General features: G+C 39.7%; 1 protein-coding gene across 3 annotated transcripts in view; it reads right to left on the reverse strand.

Moving 5' to 3' along the window:
* Nucleotides 1-564: 564 nt before the first annotated feature.
* ATP6V1H (ATPase H+ transporting V1 subunit H) overlaps nucleotides 565-13,985 on the reverse strand; it is a 73,879-nt gene continuing 60,458 nt past the window's right edge. For 2 of the 3 annotated variants that reach the window (XM_030553085.1, XM_030553084.1), the window contains one exon: nucleotides 565-945. In XM_030553085.1, the coding sequence (XP_030408945.1) occupies nucleotides 885-945 (61 nt within the window). In that variant the 3' untranslated portion in view covers nucleotides 565-884. The remainder of the gene's footprint in view (nucleotides 946-13,985) is intronic. The other variant, XM_030553086.1, reaches the window with a different exon arrangement.

The following is a 13,985-nucleotide window of genomic DNA, read 5'->3' on the forward strand; positions in this document are numbered from 1 at the left end:
GGTGGTTCGAACAAACTATCCATCATGCTCTCCATCGTATTGTCTTTTCATATCATATTGTCTCCACTGTATTGTCCTTTCATATTGTCTATCCATCATATTGTTCTTTTATACTGTCTTTAGGCTAGGTCTACCTGTTCCTTGTTATCTGTGTGGGATATGTCTGTACCCAGCTGTTCTGGTGCCATCGTGGCACATGTTCATTTTATTAGTGACTTCTAGCAGCCGCCTTCTTGCCAACTTCTGTGAGTGGGACCTGTCTCTGCCTCACAGCCCAGCTTTACTTAACAATGTCTTGACTGTTACTCTAGTTCAGGCATCATACCGGGCCCTGATACCAAGAGTTTGTGTCTCATGAACTCATCTTACTATAATAAGGTAATATTGTTTTAAATAAGACTTTATTGAAACTGATCAGCAGTGTTTTCCAGATTACTGAATTGCATACAGCACAATGTCTTAGAAGAATTTTATGAATTACTTTGTACACAGAAACAGGAATTTATTCTTGTTTTCAGAAATGGACAATAACACTGAAAGAAAATATCAAGGGAGTCAAGACAGTGCCCTGGAATGAATATCCTTTAATAAGGTTCTTGTTATGAGACAATAATAAATACATAAAATAAAGGCAGTATACATCAGCCATGTTTCTTCAGATACGTTGGTAACATAGCCGGATGTCAACTGGCAGATTCGTCAGAAGTAGTTGAACACACACTAACTTTTACTAGGTGACAGCACCAGAGGAAAACAGGAAAGAAATCAACACATTAGCAGGAAGCTAATATTGCAACCAAGAATGTTTGCTTATTATCAATTTAAGATATATATACTCCAGCTATACCTGGGAAGGAAGAGTTGTAACATACAGTTTGAAATGTTTAGCTTCGTGCCGTGACTGTTGGAGGTTGTTCTGACTGTAACTGCTTTCCAAGATATTCCCTGAAAGACACAACATAAGAAAGGTTGTGAAAAATTCTCCTGCAAAATGTCTCAAGCAGAGTAAAGAGAGGGAAGCAATGCTCTTATATTTAAACCTTTTCATAGAAGAACAGTGACTAGCGATGTTGGGTGCCCAATTTGAGATACATTGAATGGACAGAGCTTCATTTTCAGAGGGTGGTTGTTCAGCAGTTCTTGAAGCTCCGGAGAGAGGTTTCAATTTGAGCATCTCCCCCCACCACATCCCAAAAAAGTAATCCAAAGTCAGTAGTCACTTTTGAAAATCTTAACCAGTGTTCTAGCTCATCCATATCTACTGTAACTTTGCTGACGGACAACTGTCACGTGCTGCTGATAAAATTAAAGGATTATTCATCCTATAATGTACATGTATAACTCCTGATAACGTTAGCATGCATACAGACAGTACAGACTTCTCAGTTAGCAAAACCTCATACAAAATTACAGGTGGAAAATACCTATAAGATCCAATCAGGTTCATTTCCTACCTCTCTTGTATTAAGAATGCTTTCTCCAGGCCAGTGCAAAAATGTATTCACTTTTTTTTCTTTGTAAAAAACACACCAGTCCTATCTAAACCTCAAACTAAATAAATATCCAGAATCTTCAGTGTTCCTAAGATTTTTGAATCTTTGGTAGAGTCCATCCTTCCCACAACTAATGAACTATTTATCTGTTACAAAATTCCTCTGTCAAATTAATCAGATTTCTAAGAAGTTTTCAGGTCATCACTGCAATGCAATGCCATGCCAATAAGAGATGAGTGTAAATTGTACAAAAATGACAACAAGGGCCTAATCCTACAAGGTGCTGCTAAGTGCTTTCATGTCCCATTGGTTTTCATGGGAAGCTGAGGGAGCTCAGTACCTCATAGGATCAGGTCAGAGAGTGTGGGAAGAAAGACTTTTAAAAGCAGCCTGTTGCACGCTATTGAAAATACGCCAGCACAATTCTTTCAATTCATCAGTTGGAGCAGGAAGTATCAAAAGTTGTGAAGTAGAGGAGCACCATTTCCCCTGCTTATGGCACACTTATGACAACACTGTCATTTTTGTATTTGCATTTTGGCTACAGGAGCACAATAGTCTACATTAGGTAGACAAAGGCATCTAGCCACAGCAAGCCACCTTGGGAAAAGACACAAAACCAAATTAATGTGACGCATTTCAGATTACAAGTTTACCTGCAGTATTTCAGATCACCATTGGCAGCTCATTTTATTACCTACCTCTCTGGCCTAAATTCACAAGTGCTGAAGAAAAACGTATTTTCAAAATCTTTGAAAACGAAGTTAAAAAGGGAACAAGTGAGAAACTTGCATTTTTCAATATTACAAGACATCCTGTTAAATATGAGTATGAAAACCTTACGTAACTGTCTTATAGTATGGATCTCCTGTTTAAGTGGCACAAAATCTCCAAAAGGAAGACCAGTGACAATCTCCTATACCCCACGTTATGACTAAAATTCCATTTAATTCTAGCATCTTAGAGAGAATGATATTCAGCTTCATACACCCTCGTTTTCTACAGCATAGATAAAGCTCAGCATCAATGCTGCATTCCACTCATAACCAAGTACTTTCCCACACCTAAAGTGTTACAAAATGTAATTTTAAACCTTGCACTCTGCTAGCAGTAAAAACTTAAACTTTAATATAATTTGAATGCTTTAAAAATGTAACACTGTTCCTGCATATTAACTTTCCTATGTAGTTAAATGGTTACATGTATGTTTTTAAAAAACACAGCTAGAGGAACCTAGAATCTGCAGAAACAATTGTAAAATGTTGCCATAGGATCGTAGTATCCTAGTGCATACTCTAAACAGATACCAGCCCTGAGACCTGCTAACAATACATAGCTCCTCTCTTCAAGATACTAACTGCACTGGTCCTGGGAATGAAATTAAACAGAGCCTCTGATGGTACAGAGGTGTGTGCCACAAGGTCATGTAGGCTCTACACTACCATGCTTTGAACTAGGAGAAGTCCCTTCTTCTGCAGGGACTTGGAATAAGACAAGCAACTCACTGGAGTGCAGGAGCATTAATTTTCCTCTAACCTACTCCTTAGGTCTAGTTGGGATGGCACTTAGAGGCTCTGGAAGGAGCTGTACCAGGCTACAGGACAGTGAGCTAATGATGCTGGTAGGTTAAACTGCATAGAAGTTTATGTGGTTAAGTAAACCTTCTCTCAGCATGCAAGTTTCATGTGAAAACTGTTCACTGCTGCTAAGAGGAGAGAGACCGCATTATCGGGTTATTCTGAGAGGCTTTATATATTTAATCAGTTCTTCTCACCTCCTCCCCACAAGATTATGAAAGCAGCTCTTAATAGACAGAGTACAGTCGGGTACTAATTCTTAAATGTACACGTTAAAGTATGATGAGATGAGTAAGTGTTTATATGATGGCATTTCAGCATGTTGGAGATAAATAGCAACTGTGAACAGTTATGACAGTCTTCACAAGCACAGGAAGATATTATTGCTATGCCTTACTAACTTCTGCAAATCAGAGGTTCTTGGGTTAGGCAGCAGACTTTAGTGCGACTCTTTCAAGTCAACATTTTAAACATGCTGCTTGCCCTACATAATTAATGCTGTGTTGAAAAAGAAAGCTAGCACTCAACACACAGTATTGCTGGAGTTTTGGATGGAGGGAGGGAGCAGGAAGTAAGGCTAGTAAAGTGGAGAACCACCAAGCCTTTTTTTGGGTGGGGGGACACCACACAGCTCTCTCAGTAAAGTACATTTATTTTAAGGACAAAAAAAAGCAGAGAAAACCTGAAAACCAATAAAAAGTTCCTATAAGCATGCTAGAACCTTGCCAGAGGAGATCACCTAGCAGTATTATGGGGCCCTAGTAAGCCAAAATCTTTCCAACCCTTCCACAAGAGCTGGGACACCCCTTAGATGTTACTGTTCATTTGCTGAATCAAAATGAAGGCCCTGTCAGTTGAAGCTCAGGTTCTTATACCAAAAGCTTCTTCTCTGTTGAGGTCTCTGGAAAACTCCGTTTGGGCCCAGTATATCCAAACATCCTAAGGGATGATGCATCTCCGGAGTTGTTAACGGTCCCCCAGGGTATGTATGTACACACACACACACACTCTCTTACACTTTTAGTTCCTGGAGGAGCTGTGGTAACCCTCCACCATGAAAAACACAATCATACATAAAACATTCATAAATTTTAGACAATGATCTCCAAAGATACTGCATGGGATTACAATATCTGTCACACTATTTATGACCATATACAATAATACCAAGTAAATCATGTCAGAGGACTATCGTGATGGAAATATTTTTTCACACAGGAAAAATACAAATAGGTGCCAAGCCAAAGTGTTTAGTCATATTACCTTCAAAAAGGATCCTGCAATGTTTCCTTTCACTATTTAAAGGAGGGTGGGGAGGATGAATTCCTGCAAGCCAGAGCTCTGATATCATGGAATGTGTCTGCATGAAGTGCTTCATTGAGTAACAGAAAATGTAAGGCAGCAAGTTGTGCTAGCAAGCACACATGGTAGACTGAACTCCTGAGAGACCTACAACCTTCCAAATATCTGCTTTAACAGTTTCTTAATGTTGCAATTTCAGTGCCTAGCCTATATTGGACTTGTAAAGCTAAGCACTTTATATGGTTAGTAGTCTAAGTAGCTCTAAAACATCACTTTTGATAACTCTAGACGTTGACATGAGATTTACAGTACTAAGGCCCAACTAGGGTCAAAGTGTTGTAATTTTAGTTCTTTTGAGACTGGAAAACTGATTTTGGTGGCAAAATCCATCTACCTTTGAGCATAGCGTACCCACCAGCCGTCACATTAAATACTTTAGCAGATGTGTTCGAGCAGACCTGAAGAAGAGCTATGTTTATGCTCAATGCTTGTGCACCTCATCAACAGACGTTGGTCCAATAAAAGATATTACCTCACCCACCCTGTCTGTCTCCTGATTCAGACATCTAATTTTCACATCTGATTTTAATTCAGCTACAAGTAATTAGTGAATTATGCACTAGCAATTTTTTCTTCTTTCAGGCTGTCTTATTTCTAGAATAAAAATGTATAGGTTTCTGGGAGATATCCAAAAGCTGACACTTCCTCCAAGAAGTTCAGAAAATTAAATATAAATTTCTAACTGCTGCATCTTCCATACGTTCCTCCTTTCAGTATTGTCCTTTTCATTTAATGTTTTCACTTGAAGGGGCGGGGGCATCAAGCTGAATCCAGAGTTCAGGTAGATTCTTTGTTGTGGTAATGGCAGTAAATGTTTTATGGCCATTTGCGGAAGAATTCATGGCCCTGATCCAGTGCTCACTAATTCAATGGGAGTATTTCCACTGAATTCCTTGGGTGCTGTATCAGGAACTATTTACAAACTGACAGTCTGAATGAAAATTTGAGCTACTGGCCTTTTGCTTGTGAAGTTGAACAGTGTCAGCAGCAAATAACCCAAGACAGACAACAGCCTGGTCAAGGCCAGTTGCAGCATTTCTGCACCGGGGGGGGGTGTACTTCAGCGGCGGCTTCATTCTTCATCAGCAATTCGGCGGCAGGTCCTTCCCGAGAGGGACTGAGGGACCCGCCGCCAAATTCCCAGATGTGCGCCCCTTTCCATTAGCTGCCCCAAGCACCTGCTTGCTGCACTGGTGCCTGGAGCCAGCCCTGAGCCTGGTAACTTTAAAACAAACAACTGAATCCCAACTTCATTGTGTTTAACTCTGAATTAGGAGTTGGATTCCAAAGGCTGAGGAGAAAAGATGGCAGAGAGTTTAATAGAGTAGGCTTAGGCGTTTAACCCTAAAAACCCAAACCCACTTTAGTCAGTTTTGTTTCTATACAAGGAATCAGAAAGATAATTTCAGTCCTGATGCTGTTTAAGCTTTTGGTTGGTTGGGTTTCCACGCCCTCCCGTATATACTGTGTGTTGACTTTAAAGATTATCTATGTAGAGCTTTTTCAAATAGTATCCAAAAGAAAGACACTCAAGTATGAAAATTTTTGACACAGACATAATGGGTAATTCCTAACATTTTAGAAGACTGGGGTTTTGTTAGAGTAAAAGGCAGAGCTGTTTCCTTTGACAGAAAGCATTATGAAATGAAGATATATTGATGTTTTTGTACTTGACTGTGTGTCTAATGAGTAAATCCAATCCAAAGTTTGATCTTGCTAGAGAAGTAAGAGTATGAATTTGAAAAGCTGGTTCAAACACAACTCTTCATGTTCTGAACAAATAAAGTCTGATCCCACAAAACAAGTAACTACAAAAGATAAGTAGTAACCACTAGGTGACCTTTAAAAAGGTAAGAAATCAGAAAAGATGAGCAGGAAGCACATTTTGAAGGTTATTACGGGATATACATCAGTTCATATGACTCATCCTACTAATTTAAAAATTTGTTACTAGTTACAATGCAAAATTAATTTTATTAAATGTACTCAAAAATATAACACATAGCTGTGGTTGTATCAGCAGTTTAACTACATTGAACAATCTCTAGACAGCCGATAAGGGCTGCATTGCGAAGAACAATTGTCTGGCCATAAATGAATCTCTCGAATGTTCTGAACAGCAGTCATCAACTTCAGCAAAGTAAAGTTAGAAAAACAGTTCGGTAAAGTAGGAAAGAAAAAACACGCTCAGATCAATTACAGCTACACTAGATGTCTCAGATGCTTTTCTTGGCCATGGGAACATAATGCTTATGCTACAATATGTGCTTAGAAGCTATCCCATTGAATACACACCATATTGCATACATTGCGATTTACAAAATCAGGCAATATAACACTGCTGTTGTTAAATGGGAATAAACAGAAAAAGGAAGAGAGACATCTTTGCTTGAGCCCCAGGACTGAAAGGAAGAATGGTGCAGCGGTTAGGACACAAGACTGCCAGTTGAGAGAGCCAGGTTCCATTCCATGCTCTGCCACAGGCCTCCTGTATGACCTTGGGCACGTCACTCAGCATACACCCTACACTGCATATATCCACACTGCAATCAGGAGGTGTGATTGCAGCATGAGTAGACATACTCAAGATAGCTTTGATCCAATAGCAATGAAGTTGCAGCAGCACAGGAAGCTGCATGAGCTAGTCCTGCCCACCCAAGACCCTGGGTACATACTCGAGTTACTGCCACTCATGCTGCCACAGCTTCACTGATATTATTACTCAAGCTAGCATTTGCAATATCACCTCCTGACTGTAGTGTAGACTTATCCTTATTAGTCTGTGCCTCAATTCCCCATGTCACTTCAGAGTTATTTGCAAGGACAAATACACTGAGCCATTCATATATTACAATAAGGGGGGGCCATTTGAGTACCTAAGATAGATACGACTGACAAACAAAAGTGGCAGTGAATCTTTGCAAGAGAAACAAAACTGAAATGCACTTACAATTAGATGATGTATCCTAAAAGATACAAAGCTGCAGATGAACCTGGACTGAGTTATAAAAAATAAACACCAAACAAGACTGAATTGTTAATCGTAACACTACTTATACCATTTTGCACCTTTGAAATAAGTGACAATCAAGAAACAGGACATATATCACCATACTTTATGTACATAAGAAGAAACATAGTAGTGGATGGCTGATTAAATGGGATGCATGCCAGAGCAAAGAGGACAAAACTCTAGGTCAAAAGTTATTTGTTCAAATGCACTTTAAGTATTAAAATAACATTTGTCTTTGGCTGCACCCAACAGCATTAAGCAGGCACTCCATAGATTTATAGAATATCAGGGTTGGAAGGGACCTCAGGAGGTCATCTAGTCCAACCCCCTGCTCAAAGCAGGGCCAATCCCCAGACAGATTTTTGCCCCAGATCCCTAAATGGCCCTCTGAAGGACTGAACTCACAACCCTGGGTTTAGCGGGTCAATGCTCAAACCACTGCTGAGTGATTAAAAAAATCACTGATGGTATGGATTGTGTTATCATTTTGTAACGTGCAAGCTGCATGCTGAATCCAATAATTTGCCTTTTAGAACACTGTAATACAAGCTATAAACTACATGGTGGGAAACCTCACTTTTCACTAATAATTTTCCATCAAGGACACATTGTCTAAGATAGCCTTTTCTTCAACAGATACATTTTATGACACTTTTAAAAATTAGATTTTCCACAAAAACCTCCACAAATTAGGTTTTGATCTAACCACATGCTTGTTTAGTAAGAACAGAGCAATATCAGCACAAGTCATTTTTCACTTGTTTCTATATAATAAATTAATAATAATAATAATAATAGGAGATATACCAATCTCCTAGAACTGGAAGGGACCTTGAAAGGTCATTGAGTCCAGCCCCCTGCCTTCACTAGCAGGACCAAGTACTGATTTTTGCCCCAGATCCCTAAGTGGCCTCCTCAAGGACTGAACTCACAACCCTGAGTTTAGCAGACCAATGCTCAAACCACTGAGCTATCCCTCCCCCTCTCCACCCCCCCCAATGTATTGTGTATGACTGCTGAAGTTTATAAATACATTAAGGATAAAGTCTCAGAGTTAGTATTCATCTAAACCGATTCATGTCTTCCCAGTAATTTTAAAAATTCAACTTTAAACTTCATTAAAATCAGGCAATTTAGTTTACATTTGTGCTTTACAGATCAAGAAGCCTTTATTTACCATGCTGAATAGAACAGGAAATACTTCCAACATTTAAAAGCTTTAAGTTTATACAAATGACAGAATAATTCAGGAAGGTTGAAATAAATTAGGTCTGACTGACAATTTTAATCAGACCTTTTAACATCAAGGAGAGCTTTAATTTAAAGTGCCACTTATCAGAAGTGAAATTCCATCAGAAAAATGCTACTTTGCTGTCAGCCAGCAAATGGCTTTTTGCAATTACTGTGCATGGCATTTTAAAATGAGACATTATTTTGAAAAATAAAAATGTAAAACTAAACATGATATGGAACACACACTGCAAATAAGGAATGCAAACTAGACCTCTAAAAACATAAAAACGTGTTGTACAAGAGGCCTAGCTTTCAAGAAAAAATATATGATCATGCACTGTGAAATCCTGGGGAACACATGCAGAATACAAATTCCAGTCACCCAAATATACAAAATGCAGCCTTGTAAAATACACATTTATGTCCAAACAACAAAATGGAGACCTTAAGCATTAGTTAGTGCGGAGCAAGTATCCTGGTAATCAATTATTTCTTTGCTTAATTTGTCACCTATCCAGATTATGCTCTTCAAACAAATTTTATTAATTTGATCAAAGATACCTATTGATCATCTTGAACTTTTCAAATAGAAACACACTGTTAACTACATATTTTGTGTTTTCTATTACTGAGAAATAGGACAGCATTCAAAATGAAAATTATGTGAAGCTGGCTAAATTAATATAGTTAAATTTTTCTTAATATGTACGGTTGCATTATTATTCACTGAAGCAGCATCTACTAGAATTACGCCTATAGTTTCTGGCAGCTTTAAATGATTAAGCTGTTTACTATCGCAAACAGATGCAAGCCAGCATAAGGGATCATTTCTAGATGGCTGGCTAACAATATAAGATCCTGCAGTTCATATTACAAAGAGCAAGCAAGACACAGAATCTCTCAGGTGGGTGGGATTTGAAGGACAAAGTTCATAACGGGGTCAGTAAGAGTAGTGACTAAAACACTGTATAATGCCATTAACTCTACAAAACAGCAGTTTATTATGTAGCATATTGCAAATTCTAGGAACAGAGTTTCAGGTCTATCAATATTTCTATGAATAGATAGGTATTTTAAAAGGTGGCAGGCAAGAAATTTTTACCTGAGTGTTCATGAAGAAAACTAAGGGAGCCATTTCCACTTTCAGAGGTGAGGGGGATTTTCCACCCTCCACTTATCTCTTTGGGACATATGAAGAAAAAAAGTAAGTGGAGCCAGGAGGCTAACTGAGCTTGCATGATTCAACCACCGTCAGAACTACAGATTAGCTTCCAGGAAAATTCAGAGTTAATGCTACCTCAAGAAACACCAGCTGTTGGGTGCTCTGTGACTTCTTTCTGCAGAACCAAAGACCACAGCTGGGAACACTGATGCTGGCTGCATAGATGGGAAGTGTTGGGAAGTTCCTTTACAGAGCAACTGGACATCTGTGGGATTGGGTGCTGTGATTCCCGAGAATCCCTGGTCTCTGCCGCTTTTTTGAAGCTTAAGCCATCAGCACTTCTGCTGACTCTGAGTGATGGCAGAGAATGTGTCAACTCCACAGTGACAATGAAGTCTCTGATTTGGGTACTATTGGGTGTCTGGGAAGTGGGCGGGCAAAGCCCGCACACTGTTAAAGGATCCCCCCCAACCTAAGGGGAGGATCCACAGGACCACAGAACCCCACTGATTACGGGGGACAACTAATAAAAAAACAGGGACAGGAGTGTGGTCAAAGGGTCATAAGAAGGGAACCTGATGGGGACACCGAGCAGAGAACCCTGCACAGCGCCCACTGCTCCTCGAAGGCATCAAGGGAGCCAGTGGATGCCTTCCTTCTGCACACCTGAGCAGAAGGAAAGCATTTGAGCTGTACTTTGGCTAAGACTCTTCATTGTGGGTGACTGATAGGAATATGGAGCATGTATTCCAAACATAACATTTAGAACAGAGTCTTCATTCCATGCAAGGAACAGAATGATGGTGATAACTCAATAAGTTAGTTAATGGGAAGCTACTTTCACAGATTCCAAGACGAGAAGGGACCAGGGTGACCTCCCGTACAACACAGGCCATAGAACAGGCCCAAAATAATTCCTACAGCACATTTTTAGAAAAACTCCCAATCTTTATTTTAAAATTGCAAGTAATGGAGAATCCATCACGAACCTTGGTAAATTGTTCCAATGGTTACTTACCCTCTCAGTTAAAAATTTACACCTTAACTGCAATCTGAAATTGTCCAGCTTCAACTTCCAGCCATTGGATCACATTATATCTTCCTCTGCTAGACTGAAGAGCCCAAATCAAACATTTGTTCCCCATGTAGCTACTTATATACTAATCAAGTCATCCCTTAACCTTCTCTTTCTTAAGCTAAATAGATTGAGCTCCTTGAGTCTAACACTATATGGCATGTTTTCTAAAACTTTATTTATTCTCATAGCTCTTCTCTGAACCCTTTCCAATTTATCAACATCTTCCTTGAATTATGGACACCAGAACTGGATACAATATTTCAGCACGTAGTGAGTGTTCTATTCCTGCTCAAGAGATTCCCTTTTTATGCGTCCAAGGACTGCATTAGTCTTTTCAGCCACAGTATTGCACTGAGAGCTCATGTTCAGCTGATTATCTATCCCCCACAAGCCCCAATTCTTTTGCAGTCATAGAACTCCCATCCCCTAAATATGACTTAGATTCTTTATTCCCAGATGTTCACATTTAGCCATATTAAACACACATTGTTGACTTGTGCTCAGTTTACCAAGCAATCTGGATCGCTCTGAATCAGTGACTTGTATTCTTCACTATTTACCACTCCCCCAATTTTTGGGTAACCTGCAAAACTTTAACAGTGACGATTTTATGTTTTCTTTCAGGTCATTGATAAAAATGTTAAATAGCATAGGACCCCAAATAGATCCCTGGGGGACCCCACTACAAATGCTCAATGAAGATTCCCCACTTACAATTACAGTTACATTGAGACCTTTTAGCCAGCCAGTTTTTAGTCCATTTCATGTGTGACGTGTTGATTTTATATCATTCTAGTTTTTTTTAATCAAAATGTCATGGGATACCAACTCAAATTGATAAAGGATAATACCTTTATAATACAGTAGTTGATAATACCATAGTCAAGGTTCTTTTTGTCCCTAATACATTTTTAAAAACTACGTATTGTCCTTAACTCTGATGGCCATATATTTCTCTTTGTGTCCCTTGCTTCCTTTATCAACCTTAGAGAAGTCTATTACCATCAACACTATTGCCTTTATCAGCCAAACTTCTAATCTCATCCAAAAGCATGATAGGATCTATTTTCCATAAACCCTTGTTGATTAAACCCCAGAATTAACAGAGGATAATATAGTTAATGCTAATTAAGTCCCACATCAGCCGCTCCATTATCTTGCCAAGATTGATGTCAGACTGACAGACCTATAACTACCTGGGTCATCCCATTTACCCTTTTAAATATTGGAACATTAGCTTTCTCCCAGTCTTCTGGAACATCCCCAGTGTTCCCAGACCTACTGAAAGTCAGCATTAACACCCCAGCAAGCTCCTCTCTCAGCGAGCTCTTTTAAAGTTATTGGATGCAAATCAGGACCTGCTGATATAAAAATGTCTATCCTTAGTAGCTGACGTTTAATACTCTCCCAAGATACTAGAAGAATAGCAAGTGTTATTATATATGACATGACTACTTCTGTTTTTCTCCCAAATACGGAAGAGAAATATGTATTGAACTGTGATGCAGTAGGGAGCAGGGTGGATTGATTTGGGAATGTCATTTAGTTTTACTGGGGCTGTCTGCATGGGGGATGGGAGAGCAGGGGATGACTTTACGTGAGGGACAGTACCTGAGCCAGGAAGGGGGGTGGGGTGAGTCGACACCTTTGCCTGGGAAACTGGACAAAGGGAGATGGGGAGAGAGCCTGCTAGAGTGGTTTTTGGTTTTCAGTTTTGGGCTGCCTGGGAAGAGGCAGGGAACCCCCAAGTCTGGGGAATGTTAGGACATTCAAGATAGTTTTCTTCTGGGTATCGTTACTCTTGAACAGGTAATGCCAGTGCCACTCCCACTCAATCCATCCTAATTAGGTTATAAGCAGTGATTTTAACATTCCAGTTATGCGAATCAGGGTTTCAGTATACCAACTAGAGCTAATTTTTGCTCACAAATGAGCAATTTCAATTCCTCTTGTTTGTTACCCAGGCTCCTAGCACTGGCGTATGGGCAATTAAAGAATTTCTCCTCTTCATGTCCTTCGGATTCTCAATTAATTTTGTTCTCAACATTTCAATTTTGTGCTAACAAGTGCTCCTATCTTCCCTCCTTTTACCCTTCCCTTTTTGTTATTAGTTTAATGCTCTCCTGGCTACTGGAGCCAGCATGTTCCCAAACACATTAGTTCCCCTTCTACTGAGATGGAGATTATCCAAACTGCACAGCCCCCTTTTCCCAGGGAAAGTGAACCAACGTTCCACAAAACCAAAACTCTGCACCCTATACCAATTTACCTGGTCAGCAGTACACTTCTATGAGTGAAAGAAGGCAGAAGAATCTGGGAAAAGGTGGCTCTTCAAGAAGATCCCGTGGACTTTCTTCTTCTTCAGCCTGCGTCCAAGTTCCCTGAAGTCATCTATTTTCTGAGATATCCTGTCATGCAGTGTCATTAATGTCGATATAAACCATCACCAATGGATCCTTGTCCATCAACTTCAGAAGCCTAACCAATTTCAGAGCAACTTCTCATGTAAGGGCTCCAGACAAACAGCACACCATCCTGTTGTCCACCTCTCCCTTGCAGAATGTTTTCAACTCTTCTGAATACTGATTCCCTAATAAGGATCATCTGTCTTCCTTGGACAGTTGGAGAACTCTTTGTGGGCAAGCTTGGTTTTCTTACATGTTAGGTCAAGCTGCCATCCATAGGTGCGTCCCATACATGTGTCTATTCCTTTTGATCTTGACACACATTTTCCACAGTTTCCACATCAAGTACCTGGTATTGACTGGAAACTTCTAGCAATTCTTCCTGATCTTTTTCTCTCATGGCCACAGCCTGCCTATCCTCATCTGTCTCCAGCCATATAGAATGCAGCTGTAACCTCTTGCCTCTGATGGTTACAAACTACCAAGCCTCTTTTCTTACCTCCTCTCTGTCTATCAAACTCCTTGGACCTGCTTGTCTGTAGTCTCCTTATAGTTCATAGATCTTCAAGTATGGTATTATGCCTTGAGCTACAGGAAAGGCATGCTGTTGCATCAAGGAAACAAATGAACATGCTTACTAGTTCTTTCTGAGCTAGTATCAG

This window comes from Gopherus evgoodei, chromosome 2, assembly GCF_007399415.2.
Source record: "Gopherus evgoodei ecotype Sinaloan lineage chromosome 2, rGopEvg1_v1.p, whole genome shotgun sequence".
NCBI classification, from domain to species: Eukaryota; Metazoa; Chordata; order Testudines; family Testudinidae; genus Gopherus; species Gopherus evgoodei.